This window comes from Monodon monoceros, unplaced genomic scaffold (genome assembly GCF_005190385.1).
Source record: "Monodon monoceros isolate NGI ecotype Baffin Bay Population unplaced genomic scaffold, NGI_Narwhal_1 Super_Scaffold_12, whole genome shotgun sequence".
In the NCBI taxonomy this organism is placed as follows: Eukaryota; Metazoa; Chordata; class Mammalia; order Artiodactyla; family Monodontidae; genus Monodon; species Monodon monoceros.
In genome coordinates this window covers 405,230-423,163 of record NW_021703768.1, presented here as the reverse complement: position 1 = coordinate 423,163, position 17,934 = coordinate 405,230, and the positions used below count along the sequence as shown (strand labels likewise).

At 56.9% G+C, this 17,934-nt stretch overlaps 1 protein-coding gene across 11 annotated transcripts in view; it reads right to left on the bottom strand.

Moving 5' to 3' along the window:
• Positions 1 to 204: 204 nt before the first annotated feature.
• Positions 205 to 17,934, bottom strand: part of NADK (NAD kinase) — a 23,400-nt gene continuing 5,670 nt past the window's right edge. For 2 of the 11 annotated variants that reach the window (XM_029216775.1, XM_029216777.1), the window contains exons 2-13: positions 10,776 to 10,997; positions 9,685 to 9,768; positions 5,901 to 6,030; positions 5,490 to 5,598; positions 5,313 to 5,398; positions 4,392 to 4,586; positions 4,158 to 4,260; positions 3,644 to 3,798; positions 3,374 to 3,473; positions 3,134 to 3,303; positions 2,394 to 2,476; positions 205 to 1,955 (exon numbers count right to left, since the gene is read on the bottom strand). In XM_029216775.1, the coding sequence (XP_029072608.1) occupies positions 1,733 to 1,955; positions 2,394 to 2,476; positions 3,134 to 3,303; positions 3,374 to 3,473; positions 3,644 to 3,798; positions 4,158 to 4,260; positions 4,392 to 4,586; positions 5,313 to 5,398; positions 5,490 to 5,598; positions 5,901 to 6,030; positions 9,685 to 9,768; positions 10,776 to 10,997 (1,660 nt within the window). In that variant the 3' untranslated portion in view covers positions 205 to 1,732. Of the gene's footprint in view, positions 1,956 to 2,393; positions 2,477 to 2,757; positions 2,850 to 3,133; positions 3,304 to 3,373; positions 3,474 to 3,643; positions 3,799 to 4,157; positions 4,261 to 4,391; positions 4,587 to 5,312; positions 5,399 to 5,489; positions 5,599 to 5,900; positions 6,031 to 7,106; positions 9,769 to 10,775; positions 10,998 to 11,156; positions 12,534 to 12,856; positions 13,227 to 17,934 lie in introns of those variants that run through there. The other 9 variants (XM_029216771.1, XM_029216772.1, XM_029216769.1 and 6 more) reach the window with 9 other exon arrangements.

Sequence of the window (17,934 nt, the reverse complement as noted above, 5' to 3'; positions counted from 1 at the left end):
AGGACCGGCCCTGAAGCCCGACTCCAGAGCACTCGGGACAGGACGTGACCGGGGTGTGGGGGGGGGCTGCTGGAGCGCAACCCCCTACCTATGGGTGGGCCAAGGGCAGGCTCAGCGCATCTGGGCTCCCCAAGCCTGGTCCACCCTCCTCAGCATCTTGGTGTTGGTTACAAAGAACTAAATTAAGTTGTCACTCGACCCAACTTTTTAAACAAGCCTGTTTATTGAAAGAATCTGAAAATAGTAATAAGGCTTTCAACATTTAACAAATTTTCAAGATATTAACAATATGAAACATTAAGAATTGATTTCAAAAACCCAAAGTTCCCTAGTTCATTCCCTGTCACGCTTCAGGACTTGGTCTACACTGGCTCTGTTGTCTGAACGAGTAACCTGCGTTCTGAATGCCACTCTCTTCTGGGCCTAAAGCTGGGAGTGTCGCCCCCTCAGCCCATGGGAGGCCGAGCGGGCTGCCCACTGTGCCCGAACTCGCGGGCAGAGGGTGGGAACCGACCTCTGTGCCCAGCACCGGCTGAGCTGCGCACACAGGCACGCGAGGCAACAGCACTTGATACACACACGGACAGTGGCCACGGTGCTCAGGCCGCAGGGCCTGCCCTGGAGACCCTGGATGCCCTTCCATCAGCCCGTGACACTCCAAGCGGGCAAAGCACAGCGCCCCCCGGCCCCTGTCCCTCCAGAAGGAAGTCCAAGAAATGACGGGCCCCCATCCCTTCTGTTCTGGCCAATTTAACAGGAGAAAATGCAACTCAGAGAGAAATCAGTTACTCAAAAATAGGAAGCCCGTTAGGCGACAGTAAGCGGGGCCAGGGCCACACGCCCCCCGCGAGCCACTGCTCCCACCAGACTCCAGGCGGCCCCAGCCCCAGGCAGCCAGCGATGGAGGCGCGGGGGCTGGACCGACGGGCACGCCCTCGAAGCCAGGCCCCCGGGGAGAAGCAAGAGCAGCTTCGACACCTCCCGGCCCGCCAAGCGCCAGGCGCTCTGAGCAAGTCGCCCAGCTCTCCGGACGGTCGCGCGGGCTGCACCGGATGGTCCCACTTCACAGCACAAACTCCCTTCTCGCCGAATTCTCAAAGTGTACACAACAAAATCTGTACGTAAGCACTTTCAGAAAGTTTAAAAGAATCTCTAAAAAGTAGACACAGAATCGAGAACACCTTCCAGGGTGGGGAAGTGCGTCCCTGCTTCCCGAGGAATGTGTGCGGTCTGAACCCTCGCCCCGCCAGTGCCGGTCACCCTGAAGCGGGGGAGGAGACCGGGGCCTGGGGACCCACCTGTCCTGGCAGCCAACCTGCTCTCGGCAGAAGCGTCCCCCCGAGTGGCTTCAGGGGAAGTCGTGGGAGCTGAAGGATTTTTGGCCGTGAGACATTTATTTTCAAGCCCATAGGACAGACCCGTTCATTCTGATCCCCTCTGAATCTCAGCAGACTGATTTATGGAAGTTTCCTCACAAGGAACTACAAGGAGCCCACCAGGCTCGGCCGTCCCTGCCTGGGGCCGGGCTCTGTCCACACGCAGGGTGAGTGCGCCTGGGCTGACCTCAGAGCTCCTGGTCTGCTCACTTGTTTAGAAATGCAGAAAAGTCAGATTTAAAACGTTAAAAACAGCTGATCTGGTCGACAAAAGGCAGATTGCAGGCCCTTCCTCTGGCCAGACACGTGGTGTGGCACCTGCCACTGGCGCTGGGCCCGTGGCGCTCACGACGCACTCAGGTCCGCCCGTCCCGAGTGCAGACGGCAGGACCGCAGGCCTGGCTCCCCGCCCGCCCCACCCCATCCTCCTCGTGCGCGTCCTCCTCGTCCTCCGCGAAGTGGGCTTGCTTCTTCCGCACGTTCCAGTGCAGACACTGTGCCAGGCTCTCAAACCAGTCGCTCACGGGGTCGCGGACACAGATGGAGGGGAGCGGGTAGCGGGAGGTAGTGATGCTGATGCTGAAGCAGGAGAGATGCAACGTGGCCCCTCCTAGAACCGCCGAGCGCCCGGCCCGCCCCCCCAGGGCAAGACCCCTCCCTGGTCTGGCTGGGGACCATCTCAGCTCTGCTCACGCCACCTGCTGCAAAGCCTGGCCCCAGGTCCTACGGTGCCCTGGGGGCCTGGGCACCTTGCCACTTTCCGGTCTGGTCCTGAGAACAGCCAGGAACTGGGGGCTCAGTGGTGCTCTTGTGCCCCCCAGGACAGAACCAGGGACCCCCTCGACATACCCAGGTCCAGAGGGACCCCAAGGAGCAGGGTGGCGGAAGGATAAGCAGTGGGAACGGCTGGCAGGGCGCCGTCACCCCAGGCACAGGTCCATGACACGATCTCTCGAGAACCAGGGATGGGCCCTCAGCCCACCCGCCCCACCCGCTGCAGCCCCGTGGCCCACACACCTGTCTCCGTGGCGGACCTCCTGTCTCTTTCGTCCATCGAAGGACACCCACACAGTGTTCCTTGCTTCCGGTGACAGCATGATCTGACGGGTCAAGCAGGACAGGCGTGGGCTACCTGAGCGCAGCCGAGCGCCGTGGACCCTACCCCGGGGGGGACAGCACCGGCCGGGAGGAACCTCACGGGCGCCCCCAATGCCCACCACGTGCCAAGGTCAGTTCCAGGCTGTGAAAACATTAACTTGCGTCGTGCTGACCCCAGCCCCAGGGGCCTGGCTCTAGCATCGCCCCCCACCCCCCACCCCCCACAGCTCTCTGCGTCCAGCAAACGCAGCCCCACCCACCAGGGCTCACATCAGGGACTCACTGGTCTGGGGGTGGCCTGCAGTGGGGGGCAAGGGGCAGGGGAAGAAGAGTGGACGTGGAAGGGCGGCAGGGCCAGTCAGACGCCAGGACACGCTGTGGGGGACACGCCGGGCAGCGGCCGTTCCTCACCTGTGGGCCCCCATCCCCTCCAGCAAGGACTGTCCCCACCCACTCAGGCTGAGAGCCCACCTGAAGGGCTGGCCCGGCTCTCAGCACCACCCCCGCCAACCGGACCCCTGGGGGCACGGGCCACACGACGGAGACCAGGGTGGATAAAGCCCCTCCAGCACCCAGCAAGGCAGGAGGTCAGCACCGCAGGCCCCGCACCGGCTCCAACCGACAAGGGCGGCGGTCGTGGGGTGGGGGTGGGCTCCGACCTTCAGCTCGACCCCTGCAGGAACCACGATGGGCCGGAAGGACAGCGAGTGGGGGCAGATGGGCGTGAGCATGATGGCCGGCACGTTGGGGTGGATCATGGAGGCCCCGGCGGCGGCTGCGTACGCTGTGCTACCCGTTGGGGTGGAGACGATCACGCCTGCGGGACAGGCTGAGGGTCACGGTCAAGCGCCCGCCCCCACCCCACGTGCAGCCCCCAGGCGGGCCTGACGCCCACCTACCGTCGCCCTGCACCGTGGTGATGAGGTGCCCATCCAGGTAGACGTCCACGTTGGACAGGTATGAGGATGGGCCTCTGTCTATCACCACCTCGTTTAAGACCTGTGGGTGAGGTCACCGCAAGCTGAGGGGGCCGGGCAGCACCGAGCTGCTCCTGGGCTCCCTGGAAGGTCCCGAGGACAGGGCTGGGGGGTGTCCAGACCAAAGCCGCCACCCTGTACCCCCTGCCCGAGGGCGAGGTCCTGAGCCCTGTGGGGGACAGACCTACAGACCTGGTACTGCATGACCTGCTTCCCGACCTCTGCGTCCAGGGCTGCGGCCAGCACCCCGTTCTCGCTGATCCCGTTGGGGACGGCCACCTTCTTCCCTCGGAGCTCCTTCACAACCCTGACCTTCAGCCGGCTCCGGAGAACAACAGCTGCGTTCCCTGGGGGCCAGCAGGGGTCACACCCAGGGAGGTCAGCAGGGATGGGGGCGGTGGTACTGCAGGAAGAGAGACCCTCCCATCGACCAGGGACCCCCCTTTCTTCTCCCAAATGGAGGGCAACACCCTGTGCTTCTGTGAAAATCAATTCACTGCTACTCGACACGTATGGTAGCCTAAACCCGTGATCAGCTCAACCTTCTCACTGTTAAGAAAAAACGTCTGACTCGTTCAAAATTTAGAATTCTCTGAATCCCGAAACACTCAAGTGTTGCTCTTTGTATTGTTAAAAGAGCCCCCAAATCACATAAGATGATCCCATGTTCAGAACTGCTCGTGGGTTCTGGAACATTCTGACTCACCCTGTATCACCTGAGTAACTTGGGACTGAAAGTTCTCGAAGTTGAAGGGGGTCAGGAAGCCCAGGGAGCCCAGGTGGAACGCCATGACCGGAGGCACGCTGCCCTGTGAGCCAATGAGGCAAGTCACTCAGCTGGCCAGCGCACTCGAAAGCCACCCGAGCCGTCCCCAGCCCGGAGCGACCCGCACCCCGACTACCCCTGGGAGGGGCGGGCATTGGAGTGCAGGGTCGGCACCTGGCGTGGTCGGCGGGGCTGCCATGCTGCAGTGGGGCAGGGCTCCTTGGGGTGACGGCACTCGGCCCGCGAGGAGTCAGGGAGGCCAGGGGAAGAGCGGTGTGGGCAGCTGACGAGAAACGGAGGTGGCGGGACGGACCAGCCCACCGGCCACGGCAGACAGGAGGGAGCGGCGGGGAGACCTCGACAGAGCCGCTGGAGAGGAGTGGGGGCAGCCGGGGGCAGAGGGCCTAGCATGGGACTCGGGGACCCTAACGGGGCGGCACTGCAGCCCCCCGCGTGCTGCTTCCACTGAGGAGGGAGGAGCAGGCGGGTGAGGAGGAGCTCCACAGTGGGAGGTGAGGAAGAATGGGCAGCTCTGAGGACGCGGGACAGCCCCAGGACCCTCGCCTTCATCCTCTGCCGGCCACGAACGCTGCGGCCTTCCAGCCTCAGCGGGTTCACACCATCGGATGTGAGGCCCCTACTCTCCTGCCCTGCTGGCCGCCCTGCCACTCTCTGGAGGCCACACCTGACCTTCTAACACACCTCGGCCTGGTCACTCCAGGAGCCCTGCCTTGAGGAGCATGAGGGTGGGCTCCCGGGCAGACCCTGGCGGTCTGCGGCCTCCACGGGGCTCCCCCGACCCCCCGGACACTCGGCCTGTAGCCGCTGCCCTCACCTGCCCTGGACGCTCAACCACCAACTCGGCCCCACATGCCGGCTCCTCCGGGGGATGGCCCGCCCCCAGGCCATGCCCCGCCCCCAGCCCCACCCTCAGGCCCCCCCTTCTGGTGCACCGGCACCTCGAGGTGCATGGAAACGCCTGGCCTGTCACAGTGTCTAGCACCGGACAGCAGATGCAGCACTTGGTATCGTCTGCAAACTTGCTGTGTCGCTGCCTCCCCTCGCCATCCTCAGGCGGCATCTGGGGGGCCTCACCTGGAAGAGCGACGAGGCGTACAGCAGGGTCCCGTCTCCTCCCAGGCAAATGATGAGATCAATCTGGTTGGAGATGTCATCGTAATCTAGAAAACAAGGCAGACATAGAAGAGCCGTCAAACACCCCCGATGCTGCCAGGCATGGCCACATGGGCGAGGCCCCACGGGACAACTCACCTTCTCTGAAGGTGCAGAACTTCCTCTTCACTGGCCCAAAGCGGTCATCACTCACGATGGCGGGGTCCTCCAGAACCTTCTTCTCCACGTACACGATCATGTTGTTTTCCTGGAAAGGACATGGGTGAGTCAGCCCTGCCGGTAAGAGCCAGGCCAGGGTGGGCCGGTCTTCACGAAGCCTCCTTCCTGCCTTGCTTGGCTTTGTACGATGCTGGGTAGGGGGTGGGCGGCAGCAGCTCTGTCTCGGTGACAAAGCGCGACCGCTTTTTCACTTCACACGCTGCTGAGCTGCTGGAGGCTCGGTGACGCTGGGCTACAGAGCCTCCTGACTTGAGCAGCCGCAGGATCAGAGCCCTGGAGCCCCAGGAGGGAGCCGGCTCTGACCCCAGCCCCGCGGCCACCCCTGCTCACCTCCATCAGGTACACGCAGAGCTCCTTGAAGGGCTGGAGCAGGCTGGCGTCCCGGATCTTCTTGATGACGAGGACGCTCTTTGGGGACTTGTTCCACGTCAGCCGCTGGCTGGCAGGGTCCTGGATGTGCCTTTGAGGGGAGACGAGCGTTCGCACTGGCCCTGGGCCGTCCCCGGAGTGTGTCTCCTGCACCAGCGCGGCCGATCCCCGAGCTGGAGCGGGCGCTCGGTGCACTCAGAGCAGTGTCCTCCCTCCGGCTGCCCGACTGCACCCCTGCCCGTGGTTCCTTTGGAACAAGGCTCACTCGGGGACCTGCTGCGGAGGAAACCCCACACGCACCCGGACCCAGACAGATGGGGACTCTGTCCCGGGGGACCCAGGCCTCCTGCTGACTCGTAAGAGGGGCACAGCCCCACGTCCACACCACTGTGTGAGCAACTCAGGTGACCGTAACTTTCACAGTTAAAAGCCACCCGGTTTTAAAGTCAATGGCAGGACGTGGGGCAGTGAGACTGCTCTGGAAATTTCAGCAGTGGGCACGTGTCGTCACACGTCTGTCCAAAGCACAGGACGCACCGCACGGAGGGACCCTGGTGTCAACTAGGGAATGTGGGTGACACGATGTGTCAGTACAGGTTCGTCGTGTGTAACAAGTGCACCCTCTGCGAGGATGTCGATGAGGGGCTGGCTGGGGGGGGGCGGGGGGGGCATGAGAAATCTCTGTACCTTCTCCTCACTTCTGCTGCGAACCTAAACCTAAACCTGCTCAAATAATAAAAGCAAAAACCAAAAAAAGTCAGCTGGGCCTGCCTGCCAACAACAGCTCTGCAAGTTCTGTGGCGCTCGGCCTTGGCCCCTAGCGCTGGGGGGCTGGCACGGTCCGCGGGCAGCAGATCCTCCCTGAGGGGTGGGGGTCCCGAGGTCGAGCCCTGCCAGGACTCCGACCGCTGTGGGCACCCGGTAGGCGCCCGCCTGGCCTGGCAGCACAGCCCTCCGCCTGTTGGGAAACAGCCTGAAGGCTGCAGGCAGTGACTTCCCTTCTGACGCAAGTCCCCAATCAAGAAAACTGCTCCAGGTCACACCCTGTGGCTGCGGCCTCCCTGAAAACCTGACGACCCCAACAGCAACTCTCCAAACCGTGACGTGAACCATTAAAAGAGCAGTGGGTCCCTGGCCCCAGGCTGTGACTGACTGACCATCACTCACCCTTTCCAGGCGTTTCTGCGAGGGCAGGGGTCACTCATGACCTCCTCTGCCAGGGTCTCCACCAGCCCGGGTCACACACGCGGCTCAGCGGAGGGCGGTGCTTGGTGCCAGCATCTCGGTCACACTTGACTGACAGTGGGAGTGCCATGCAAACCAGCCCCCACCAGACTCCCCAAATGTGCAACTGCACCACAGCCCTGCTTTCTGTACCCTCAAAACTGAAAGCAAAACATACTGTAACTTGTTAAAGGTTGTATAAAACAACAAGTCAAGAGAACTTCCTAAAATGAAAAATCAAACCAAACAAACTGTATTTGATCTTCTTACTGTTCACACCATCCTCTTGTCCAATCGCCTTTAACAGCAAAGAGGCCAGACCTCAGACGCCTGCTCTTCAGAGGCTGGGCGCCAAGCTCTGACGCCCTGGGCGGTCAGGATGGGCCCCGTCCAGCCGCAGACGACAGCGCTGGGCTGCGGAACCGGCTTGGCCCGTGGGAGGGGCCCGCAGGTGGAGGGGCGGGCACTCGCGGGCCTCCTGCCACTCCACCTGGCCCCGGGGCCTGGAGGGAGGGCAGGCGGGTCAGCGGAAGTCTGCCTGGCTGCCCAGGTGGACGATGAAGCCCCCCCTCCACTGACCAGGTGGGCCGGACTCACGGCCCTTCAAGACCCAAGACTCAGCCACGCCCAGCCAGAGCCACCACAGCGCCATCGGCTCGTCTCGGGTACCAACTGGTCACTTCCTGTTGGATCACTGCGAAGAGCGGTGCTGGCCCCTCCCTGGCACAGAGGCTCTGGGGGTTGGACGGGAGGCAGGGATGCCTGACAGCTCAGCGGGGGACCCATCTGAGCCCTGTCTCAAAGGCGTCAGATGTTGGCAATTCCACATGTTTCAACATAACAGAAAATACACATTCATGGTGAGGTCTGAGACAAGGAAGTAGGAAGTACATGCCTTGCAGTCAACTCCTCTACAGTATGTTCCTTTTCAGCATCAGGAGAAAGTCAGGTCAGCACAATCCCTGCCCCACCAGCCACGGTGTTGGGAGCGCCAGGGACAAGATGGAGAAGTGGAGTCCTGTCCTCCCAGGGCAGGACTGTGCTGGGCGCAGGGCCTCGGAGACGCTTCTGGAGCACCTACCGCTCTGCTCGGAGCACCCCTCCCCACGATCCCACCTGACCTCGGGGAGCAGCTCAGATGCCATCCCGAGACCCCACCCGAGGTTCACGAGGCCAAAACACACACACACCTGTGACATGGGCTGGGAGTAGCTGACAGCCAATTAAGGCTGGATGGCCAGAGGCCACCCAGGGCGGCACTTATGCTGAGCCATGAGTGACGAGGAGGGAGCGGCACTGCCAAGACCAGGGAGGGCAGGGAGGGGCCCCCGGCAGCGGTAAAAGGTCAAGGCAGGGCAGTCTGGGGCAGTGCACACAGCAGGGCGTGGGGCGCCTGGGGGGCTGGTTACCAGTGTGGATGCTGTGCGGAGTGCAAACGTGGGGCACTGGGGGGTGGGTGCCGCAGGTGGGCAGGACCTGCCTGCGTCCAGCAGCAGCGACTAGAGAGCCAGGGCAGCACCTGGACGGTAGAGGCACTGACACCAGTTACCCCAGTACCCAGGCCGCCCTTGGGTCACCAGGGTCCACAAAGCACAGCAGCTCCCGGGGGCCCGGCACCGTCTGCCCACTGGGCCAGCGCTGAGAACGGGTAGACAGCTGCAGGGAGCAAGGCCCCCCTGACGGTGAGTCGCAGAAGCCCACCTGGGCCCTTGGTCTGACCCCCCCCCCAGAAGGTGAACCCGCCATGGCTCCCCAGAAGAAGGGGGCACAGACGGCCCACTCGGTGGTGAGCCCACCGCCAGGCACAGTGGCAGGGCCGACCTGGAATTCTGCTGTTTCAACGTGAAGCTCTGTGGCCACGAAGCCACTTGAGTGTTTTCTCCCCTAGGACACACACGACACAGAGCAAAGGAGCAAAGCCTTCCCCGCTTTGGAACCATCCAGCACCTGGAGGAGGTGCTGGACGGGTAGAGACGGGAGCTGGGTTCAAGCGTCCAGTGAAACAGCCCGAACTGCTTCGCTTCTAAATAGTTTCTCAGCCAGCACCGCACGGCCAGGGGCCCCCAAGCTGCACTGCCCTCAGGCTGTCGCTAAAATACAGAGCTTACATAAAAAAAGAAAAGGAAAAAAAAAAATTGTGCCCGCAAGTCAGGGTATCTCTCAAACAAGTAAACTCAGCTTTTCAAAAATGCCAACTGACATCTCTGCATTTCAATAATAATTAAGAGAAACATATTTGACCCACCAAATGCATTAGCATGAAATACATTATTTTTCTCTCCTAGAGTTTTTCCTGTAAAAAGCAAGTTAACTCTAAATACGAGTCGAGGCCCCTCCGACCCACTGCGCCCAAGGAGCAGGCCGCACCCACTCTCTCGCCCCGAGCGAGTCGGAGACGGCGCCGCGTGGCCTCCTGGGGCCTCAGAAGCCGCCCGACACACTCACTGCCCCCTGAGCCAGAACCTCCCACAGTCCAGTGGCCCCTGGACAACAGCCCTGTGGAGCCTCCCAGAAGACTCACATGATGGTCTGGGGGTTCTGCAGCACGCAGGCCTTTGGTCCAAAAGTGGTCACTGGGCACGGCCCGTGTAGCGAGCGGGTCCTCCTGTGGGGAGAGGCACAGGGCAGGGGCCGTCAGTCGGCTGAAAGACACACACGTGTAGACAAGGCACAGACTGTGTTAAACTCTCCAAAATATTTTTAATCCAAATGACGTAAACTCCGTCATCTGCCCAGCACCCATGTGACAGTCCTGGAAGACCCTGCCCTGATCCCCAGAGCTCTGGCTGGAGGGCTACATGCTGTCCGTGTAGCCATTAGAGGGGGCACACTTAGAAATACTCCTTAGAACAAGGACCCCAAACCAGTGCAGGTGCCCAGGCCCCACCCCAGAACAAGGGGATTCAACCCAGGGGAAGGGCCTGGGAATCTGAATTCTTGACTGGGCAAGTCTATTTGAAGACGAGCTTTTGGGCCTATACTTGGGAATCAAGACTTCAGAAACGATCCCCAAGTTATCCAGATTAAGATTCTAACAAAAATACTCATTCTGAGTTGTGCTCTCAATAAAAACAGGCAGTACTTGAGTGACCCAACATTTCCAATAACTGAAAAGTGACTCACAGGGCACTGTGGCCACGGAGGCCACCTCTGACCTGCTGCCACCACACCAGGTTCAACGCCCTTTCGGGCATGACACCCCACAGAGCCAGCAGCCAAGGCCGCCCGCCCGGAGACGCACCCCCTGCAGTGCCAGGGACACCAAAACGGGAGGACAACACGAGTCTGCACGGAAGCTTCTGCTGGGAGCTGGCCGCCCGCTGCCCAGCAGGCGAGGGTGCCGTCCACCGGGCCCCCTGCATCTGCGGCAGTGCCGGCTCGGGCAGCTCCTCCCAAGACCCCGGGTGGCGTTCGTGGCTCTGAGGCCGGCACTGCCGCAGCCCGTCCGGCCCGCCCAGTGCTGCCGACGGCACACGGGCCCCACCCACGCGCCTCAACCTTGCGCAGCGTGCGGGCACGGTGGGTGGGGGTGCCCTCTGGGAGCTGTGGCAGCACGCGCGCCCACCTCTCGCGTGTCTGAGCGCCCACGCAGGCCCAGAGGAGGCCTGGTACCTGAACTCGCGGGTGCTGGCCAGGGCGGGCGCGGCCGACAGGCTGCGGGACTTGGCGCGGCCCCGGATGGGGTGGCCCAGGCCCCAGTCCTCGTCACCATGGCACGCGGAGCAGCGGTAGGAGGCCGCCTCTGCACGCAGCTCCGCACTCCCGCTGACTGTTTCTTGTTCCATTTCTGTAGTCGATGGACGAGGAGGACTTCGGCCCGAAAACCGCGGAGGCCTTGATTTAATAAAATACAGTAAATATCTGTGTACAGAACAACGTATACACACACCTACACCCGCCCTGTCGGGAAAAATGACTCATGTCCAACTTACCAAAGGACTTGGCAAATAGTCTATTTCCATCCCAAAGATATTTAAGAACTCGGGAATCTACCTGTGGTTTTTAGTGAATCCAGAAGAGCTAGGGGTCTACCAAGCTGCGGTGTGGCCACGTGCCAAGGGGTGCACGCTTTCATGAGAGAGCAGTCACCATCGTGCAGTCTTAAATGCCTCTCGGCCCAGAAAATCTGGCTAAATATACCTGATAAGACCACCAGCAGGCACCACTGAACTCCATGTCCTGCAAACAGCCTGCGCTTTAATCCAGTGCCAATGAAACACTGGCCAAAACCAACGTACTTGGTCCTCAAAGAAAAGTTCAACTTCCAAATACTAGTAAAGATAGGCACCCTCATCTTCTAACCACAACATAGTAAAGCAGGAAAAGATGGAAGCAGAGGGCTTCCCTGGTGGCTCAGTGGTTGGGAGTCCGCCGGCCGATGCAGGGGACACGGGTTCGTGCCCCGGTCCGGGAGGATCCCACATGCCGCGGAGCGGCTGGGCCCGTGAGCCATGGCCGCTAAGCCTGCGCGTCCGGAGCCTGTGCTCCACAACGGGAGAGGCCACAACAGTGAGAGGCCCGCGTACCGAAAAAAAAAAAATGGAAGCAGAAACAAAACAACAGTCCTCCAACTACTGGGGAATGTTTGAATTTTCTCCTAACCAACTGAGGGCTCAAAAGAGGTATCAAAGCAACCGTGACGGTGGATCGAAAAGGTAAGCATGAACCCAAAGTCCATGCCCCCCACTGAGCTGTGCTGAAATCCTTGGGAATTAGGAGTCATGAGCTAAGGCCTAAGTCAATGAAGCTAGAAAAGGAATAAAACAAGCCTCAGAAAGGCAGAAGAGGTGACAAAAATACAGGCAGAAATCAGTAGGTTGAAAAGTAGAAAAGGAAGAGCAGAGCTTGGAGAAAAGCAACAATAAATAAGCCAGTTTAGACAAGGGATGAAAAGAACTACACTCACTGAAAAACTTGGACCAAAGGTCATTTTCTAAGAGAACTGCTGACTAATGGCAGAGCTTCGGCAGTGCCACGCGCTGCTGGGGCCTCAGGACCTGCCTGTCCTCGGAGAGCAGAGGGAGAGCGGGACTCCTCGCTCAGAAAGACCCAGCAGGGTAGCCTGCCAACGGCTCACGTCAGCTCTTGAACAAGCAAGGGAAACAGGGCCATCGCGGCAGGGACCACGACAGAGACCACGATGCAGATGCCAGCACCAGAAGGGACAACGTGGGGTGACGGCACGAAGGGCAGAAAGAAAGTTTAAGGACTCCAGAAAAGCCTGGGGCCTCTACGATAAGGTCAAAGGTGACGGGGTCCCTGCATCCCCCACCTCCACCTGCCACAGCTGACTTTGACCAAAGGCATCAGTAGTTTTAAAAAGCTCCTGAGAGGGCTTCCCTGGTGGCGCAGTGGTTGGGAGTCCGCCTGCCAGTGCAGGGGACACGGGTTCGTGCCCCGGTCCGGGAAGATCCCACATGCCGCGGAGCAGCTGGGCCTGTGTGTGCACCCCAGCTACTGAGCCTGCGCTCCGCAACAAGAGAAGCCACCTCAAGGAGAAACCCACGCACCCCAACAAAGAGTAGCCCCCGCTCACTGCAACTAGAGAAAGCCCACGTGCAGCAACGAAGACCCAACGCAGCCTAAATAAATAAATAAGTAAGAAGACAAGGCTGTGCGTCCCTCTATCTGTGCAAGAAGAAAGAGCAGGCCAGGGAGGCCAGGGTTACAGCTGCAGGAATGTGGACACTCACCCCAGACCAGGACGACCAGGGAGCGGCAGAACCCGCACCGACCCGGCCAGGCCCTGTCGCGGCACTCGACTCAAACTGCCTGACTCACCCTCGCGAGGAGCCGTGCGGGGAGGGTCCAGGGGACCGAAGTCCAAGGTGACACAGCTGGGAGAGACACAGCTGGCATCTGGGCCAGCACTCCTAAGCCCCTCATGCCTGACCACAGTGGACACAGACGACGGGACCCAAAAGGGAGGCCCAGGGCACGAGCTGGCCCAGGGTCCCGGGAGGGGAGAGGACCCTGCAGACCCCACTCCTCGTCTTCTGGAAACCATGCCTCTGACTTAGCCCCTCCTAAATTAAAATAAGCTTCTATCAGGGCATACCCCAGTTTCCGGTAACACGAAAGATCAACAGACAATCATTATAGGCAATAATGCCAAACCTCTGGCCAAACAAAACGTGAAGACCACTATCCTGGCACAGCACCAGCTGCAAGGGGCTGAAACCTGCTTGCAAGGAAGGCCTGCCCTAAAACCAACTGGGCCTGCAGCCTGTGCTGGGCAGGTGATGCTGTAATCCTAGGAGGCTGTGGAAAACTCTATCATCCCAGGAAGGTACAGAAATAACTATCTAGTAAGATCACTATAACCCTGAGAAGATACGGATAAGAAGGTAATTAAATCCTATGATGCTGAAATGTTCAAAAAGCTTAAAATTCATTTTATAATCACTGGATTTTTACATATTTTGTTTGATATTATGGGCAACATACTCAAAGGAAGAAATCATTCAAAGTAATTCTCATTTAAATGGTTGAGATGAATTTCTATTTGTAAATAACAATGTTACAAATGATAAAAGTTAGTGACTTCCCCCATTCCCACGACCTCCACCTACAAGGCAGTGCAGGGGTCTTCTGAGCTGCACATTACCCAGGGCCAAAACCACTCCCAACAAGCCCTCAACCACTCCTGGGACAATTGCTGAAATTTAATTTATTCTACAGCTAAATACTCAGGTGATGCCATGTCAAGCTTCTACTTGTAGTTTACGAATTATATTACTCTGAGTTTTGGGGTAATACTTTGTGTTATCTGACACATGCTTAATGGGGACACAACATATAATGTTTAGAAAGAACAGATCAATCGCCAAGTGGGGCTTATTCCAGGAATGCAAAGCCTGCTCAATGAATGTAATCCATCATTTCATCAGGCTGATCACATCAACCGATGCACAAAAAAGCACTGGACAGAATTCAACACCCGTTTATGGTAAAAATTCTCAGCAATTATGAATAAAGGGTAAATTCCTCAACTCGATAAAGAGCATCTAGAAAAAACCTACCGCTAACATTAACCTGATGGTGAAAAAATAAGACTGGGAACCAACTACCCTTCATCAGCACTGTACTGCAAGTCCGAGCCCGGGCAACGAGGCAAAAAAGGTAGAGACTGAAATTAAAGACAGTATCATCCACAGTCACCTAAAAAGTACTTAGATGCAATCTAACAAAACATGTAGAGGACTTGTATGCTGAACATATTTTAAAAACCCTGATGAAAGAGACCAAAGAACACTAAATAAACTGAGAGACACCCTTGATTATGGATTAGAAGACTCAACAGAGTAAATATGTCAGTTCTCCCAAAACTCATCTATAGGTTTAATGCAATTTCTATAAAAATCTCAGCAAGATTTTTTTGTAGATATGGACAAGCTTATTTTAAAACATATATGGAAAGGCAAAGGTGCTAGAATAGCTAAGACATGTTTTAAAAAGAAGGATAGGGACTTCCCTGGTGGTTAAGAATCTGCCTGCCAATGCAGGGGACACGGGTTTGAGCCCTGGTCCAGGATGATCCCACCTGCTGCAGAGCAACTAAGCCTGTGTGCCACAACTACTGAGCCTGCGCTCTAGAGCCCGCATGCCACAACTACTGAAGCCTGCGCACCTACAGCCTGTGCTCCGCAACAAGAGAAGCCACTGCAATGAGAAGCCCGCGTACCGCAAGGAAGAGTAGCCCCCGCTCGCCGCACTAGAGAAAAGCTCGCGTGCAGCAATGAAGACCCAACATAGCCAAAACTAATAAAATAAAAAAGTAAAAAGAAGGGTAAAGGAAGATGAGTCCGCTCTCTGATTTAAGACTCTACAGCTATGCCAATCAAGACTGTGTCGCTGGCGCAGGCAGACACAGGCCAACAGAACAAGTACACTCAACTGATTTCTGACAAACGCACACAAGCAATTCAGTGAAGGAACGAGAATCTTTTCAGCAGATGGTGCTGGAGTCATTCTACATCCACAGGCAAGAAAGTAAACCTCAGCCTAACCTTCACATCTGAAACAAAAATTAACTCAAAATGGATCAAAATGGATTACGTTAAATATCAAACATAAACTATAAAACTTTTATAATAAAACACAGGAGAAGGAATTCCCTGGTGGCCCAGTGGTTACGAGTCCGCACTTTCACTGCCAAGGGCAGCGGTTCGCTCCCTGGTAGGGGGGAACTAAGGTCCCGCAAGCTGTGCGGTGTGGCCAAAAATAAAGAAGTAAAACACAGGAGGAAGTCTTGGGGACCTAGGGAGAAAGAGAATTTTTTTTGTACATGATATAAAAAGCACAGTTCATAAAAAATAAAAAAAATTGATAAACTGGGCTTCATTAAAATTAGAAACTTGCTCTGTGGAAGGCCCTGTTAAGAGGGTATAAAAAACAAACAAGCTACAGATGGGGAGGAAATATTTTCAAACTAGATATCCAACAGAGGATTCGTATCTATAAAATATAAAGAAATCTCAAAATGTCTGGTAAAAAACCAGATAATCCGATTAGAAAATGGGCAAAAGAGAGGAACGGACCACAGGGGGTGCGCCCGGGGTAAATGAGCACGCGAAAAGACACTCCACATCGTGAGCAGTTAGGAATCAAAACCACAATGAGATGTCACTGCACACTGGTCAGAAAGGCTAAATAACTCAAAGCTGGAGAGGCTGCAGAGAGACACCCACTCACACGTCGCCGTGGGAACACGGAAGGCTCCGACGCTCTGGAAAAGCCTGACAGTTTCTTACAAAAACGAAATATGCAGCCCAGCAACTGCACCTGGGCATTTATCCCAGAGAAATACCTGATGTTCACATACAACCTGCCCATGAACGTTCACAGCAGCTTTTCTGGCGACAGCCGAACATTGCAGACAGCCCAAGTGTCCCCCAGCTGGTGAGCAGACCCAGCGAGCAGACACTGACACTGCAACAGGCTGGGTGACCCCAGGGCCCTCTGTGGGGCGAAGAAGGACAATCCCATATGGCCACATGATAAACGTTCCTATTTACACAACTTTCTTTCTTTTTTTTTGTTTTTGCCCACATCACGCAGCATGCGGGGTCTTAGTTCCCAGACCGGGAGCTTAGTCCCCCTGCAGTGGAAGCGCGGAGTCCTAACAACTGGACTGCCAGGGAAGACCCTTCCACAACTTCCTTGAAATGACAAAATGATGGCGCTGTGGACAGATCACTGGTTGCCAGGGAGTGCAAGGAGGCCTGGTGGGGCTCCCTGGCATGACGGTCAGCTCTGAGCCTGCACTGGTGGTGGTGGTTATGCAAACGTACACACTGGTGAAAGCTGAGTAAGGGGGGGTAATGCAGTTAACAGTGTTTACATTATCGTGCTATCGATGAGGGGATAACACTGGGAAGCAGGGGAAAGGGTGCAGAAGTTTCTCTGCACTGTTTTTTACAACTTTCTGTGAGTCTATAGTTATTTCAGAGCAAACAGTTAATAAAAAGGGATAAGCCAATCAAAACCACAAAAGGCAAATATATTCAAAAACTATTACAAATTATTTAGAAGCTGTTAATATTTATTTACAAAGAGTAGTTTGATGACTAAGTAATGAACTAACTTATAAAGTAATCATATTGGGACTTCCCTGGTGGCACAGTGGTTAAGAATCCACCCACCAGTGCAGGGGACACGGGTTCGAGCCCTGGTCCAGGAAGATGCCACATGCCGCGGAGCAACTAAGCCCTTGCGCCACAACTACTGAGCCTGCGCTCTAGAGCCTGAGAGCCACAACTACTGAAGTCCGTGCTCCGCAACAAGAGAAGCCACCGCAATAAGGAGCCCGTGCACCGCAACAAAGAGTAGCCCCCGCTCGCCGCAACTAGAGAGCCTGCACACGGCAACGAAGATCCAACACAGCCAAAAATAAATAAAATAAATTAAAAAAAAATAAAGTAATCATATTAAATATGAAAACCAGCTTTTGAGATTTATCTCCACAGTGTATTCTGTGACAATGGCGAATCATGACTCACACTTAATCCAAGTTTATTTGCTACTTTAACGTTTTAAAAGGATGAAATTTTAACTCCATCCAAGCTCACTGAAGTTCCCGACAGCACAAATCTAATTTTTAAAAAACTTCTGCATTGGGAAGTTTTAATAGGAAAAATGTGTTGGAGCACAATAACAAAGTATGCAGACATAAAGTAGTTCCCAAAGAGGTGGGGGTGCCAGCCAGTAAAAGTCGTGCACACGAACATAAACACAATAATGTGATGTCCGCTGCGAGCCCTCAACACGTGCCTGTTGAAGTAATGACAAAGCAAAGCTTAGCGCTCATCAACACGGAGAGGCACACTGCCCTCCTCCCGCCAGTAAGTGATGCCCGTGCCGGCAAGGACATGACAGAACTGGGCGCACACACTGGCAGAGCCTGGCCGCGCGAGGAGGAGAATCAGGGACCCGAGGGGGCCCCAGGGCGGCGGCCCCCTTCGCGGGGCCGACGAGGAACACAGGCCTGTGCCGCTCTGGGCACCTGGTTCTGCCACACACAGCCCCCCAGCACCTCTTCGCCAACTGTCTGCACACGCATCTGCCCGTTCCCACGCAACGAACTCGGCGCTGTGCAGTCACGGGTCAGGAGGCGGGCAGGCAGCCCCAACCCCGGACCGCCCCGTGCCGGGGCCACGGCGAAGAGAAGCCCGACCTGAGGGCGAAGCGGAGCCCCTAGGGCCCTATGGTCCTCCCCGCACCGAGTCCTCGGCCCGCCTTTTGTCTGTGGAAAACCTTGAGCCAAAGAATA